Below are 1,282 nucleotides of genomic sequence, written 5' to 3'. Positions count from 1 at the left end.
TGGTCTCGATCTCCTGACCTCGTGATCCGCCCGCCTCGGCCTCCCAAAGTGCTGGGATTACAAGCGTGAGCCACCGCGCCCGGCCACCCTTTTTTTTTTTTTAACTGGTAATATAATTTATTCAAATGTGCCTTAATATAGGCGCTGGGACTTGCCCATGGTGCTCTTGATATATAAGGCCCGGACATTCTGCCAGTTTTTCTTGAGCAATGACACCAAGAAGTTGACAGCCGTGTGAATGTTATACACAAGCTCATCGTCTGTCATCTTCACGTGACCAACAGCTACAGCCAGACATAACACCTTCTTCATTTGGAACTTGATTGTGGACTTCACCTCATCCACTTTGGCCACCATGTTTTCGTTGTGTGTGAGCAGGGAAGGGAACTTTCCTGCCTTATTTAGACCTGGGCCGAGGATTCGTGGAATCTGCTTGATCAGAGACTCTGAGGCCAAAAACGCATCATACTTCTTGGCCAGCTTCTTGACCAGTTTTTTATTCTTGTTGAGCTTTTTCAGCGCCTCGATGTCCATGTGGGGGATATCCACGGCCTTAGCCTCGTCACAGTGCCGCTGGTCCCCCAGGACACACACAGAGAACTTGGGGCGGGGAGTGGACTTAAGCCTAACGGTGCCCGAGAAGCGCTTGTCCTTCCGGGGGTCATAGTTCTTCAAGCTGATCTGCAACTCCACCGTCTCCAGGAACTTGCGGCGCTTGCGCTGGTTCCCGTGCAGGACTTCCCGCACCGCCTCGTACAGGGTGTCGCGAGAGACTTTGCTGCTCATGGCTTCTCCCGCCGCGCTAACCGGAAAAGAGAGCTTTTTTTTTTTTTTTTTGGTTTTTTTGACGCGGGTTCCGCTCTGTCCCCCAGGCTGGAGTGCAATGTCGGGATCTCCGCTCATTGCAAGCTCCGCCTCCCGGGTTCACGCCATTCTCCTGACTCAGCCTCCCAAGTATCTGGGACTACAGGCGCCCGCCACCAGGCCCGGCTAATTTTTTTTATTTTTTAGTAGAGACGGGGTTTCACCGTGGTCTCGATCTCCTGACCTCGTGATCCGCCCGCCTCGGCCTCCCAAAGTGCTGGAATTACAAGCGTGAGCCACCGCGCCCGGCGCAAATTGAGTCCTTAAAGGCAAAAATAAAGGCAAAAAAATTTGCATTCTTTCAAGTCGTGGCCAAATTAATGGAAATAAGTAGTACTGGTATTCATAGTAGGACCTTCTGAGTAAGCCAATTCTCCTCAATAGGACTGAATTATTCTCAAATTGAAATAATCATCCA

General features: G+C 50.8%; 1 protein-coding gene across 1 annotated transcript; it reads right to left on the bottom strand.

Moving 5' to 3' along the window:
* Nucleotides 1-108: 108 nt before the first annotated feature.
* Nucleotides 109-801, bottom strand: LOC116465136 (large ribosomal subunit protein uL1-like). Its single transcript, XM_032754341.2, has one exon. It carries the CDS (start codon nt 784-786, stop codon nt 133-135), a length of 654 nt encoding a protein of 217 aa, XP_032610232.1. The 5' UTR covers nt 787-801; the 3' UTR covers nt 109-132.
* Between the last annotated feature and the right edge of the window lie 481 nt (nt 802-1,282).

This window comes from Hylobates moloch, unplaced genomic scaffold (assembly GCF_009828535.3).
Source record: "Hylobates moloch isolate HMO894 unplaced genomic scaffold, HMol_V3 SCAFFOLD_15534, whole genome shotgun sequence".
Lineage (NCBI taxonomy): Eukaryota > Metazoa > Chordata > Mammalia > Primates > Hylobatidae > Hylobates > Hylobates moloch.
The sequence above is the reverse complement of the archived record's forward strand: the minus strand, read 5'-3'. Positions and strand labels throughout refer to the sequence as shown.

What these genes read in the sequence shown, in the direction of transcription:
- LOC116465136 (XM_032754341.2), bottom strand. Translation starts at nt 786, where the DNA reads ATGAGCAGCAAAGTCTCTCGCGACACCCTGTACGAGGCGGTGCGGGAA.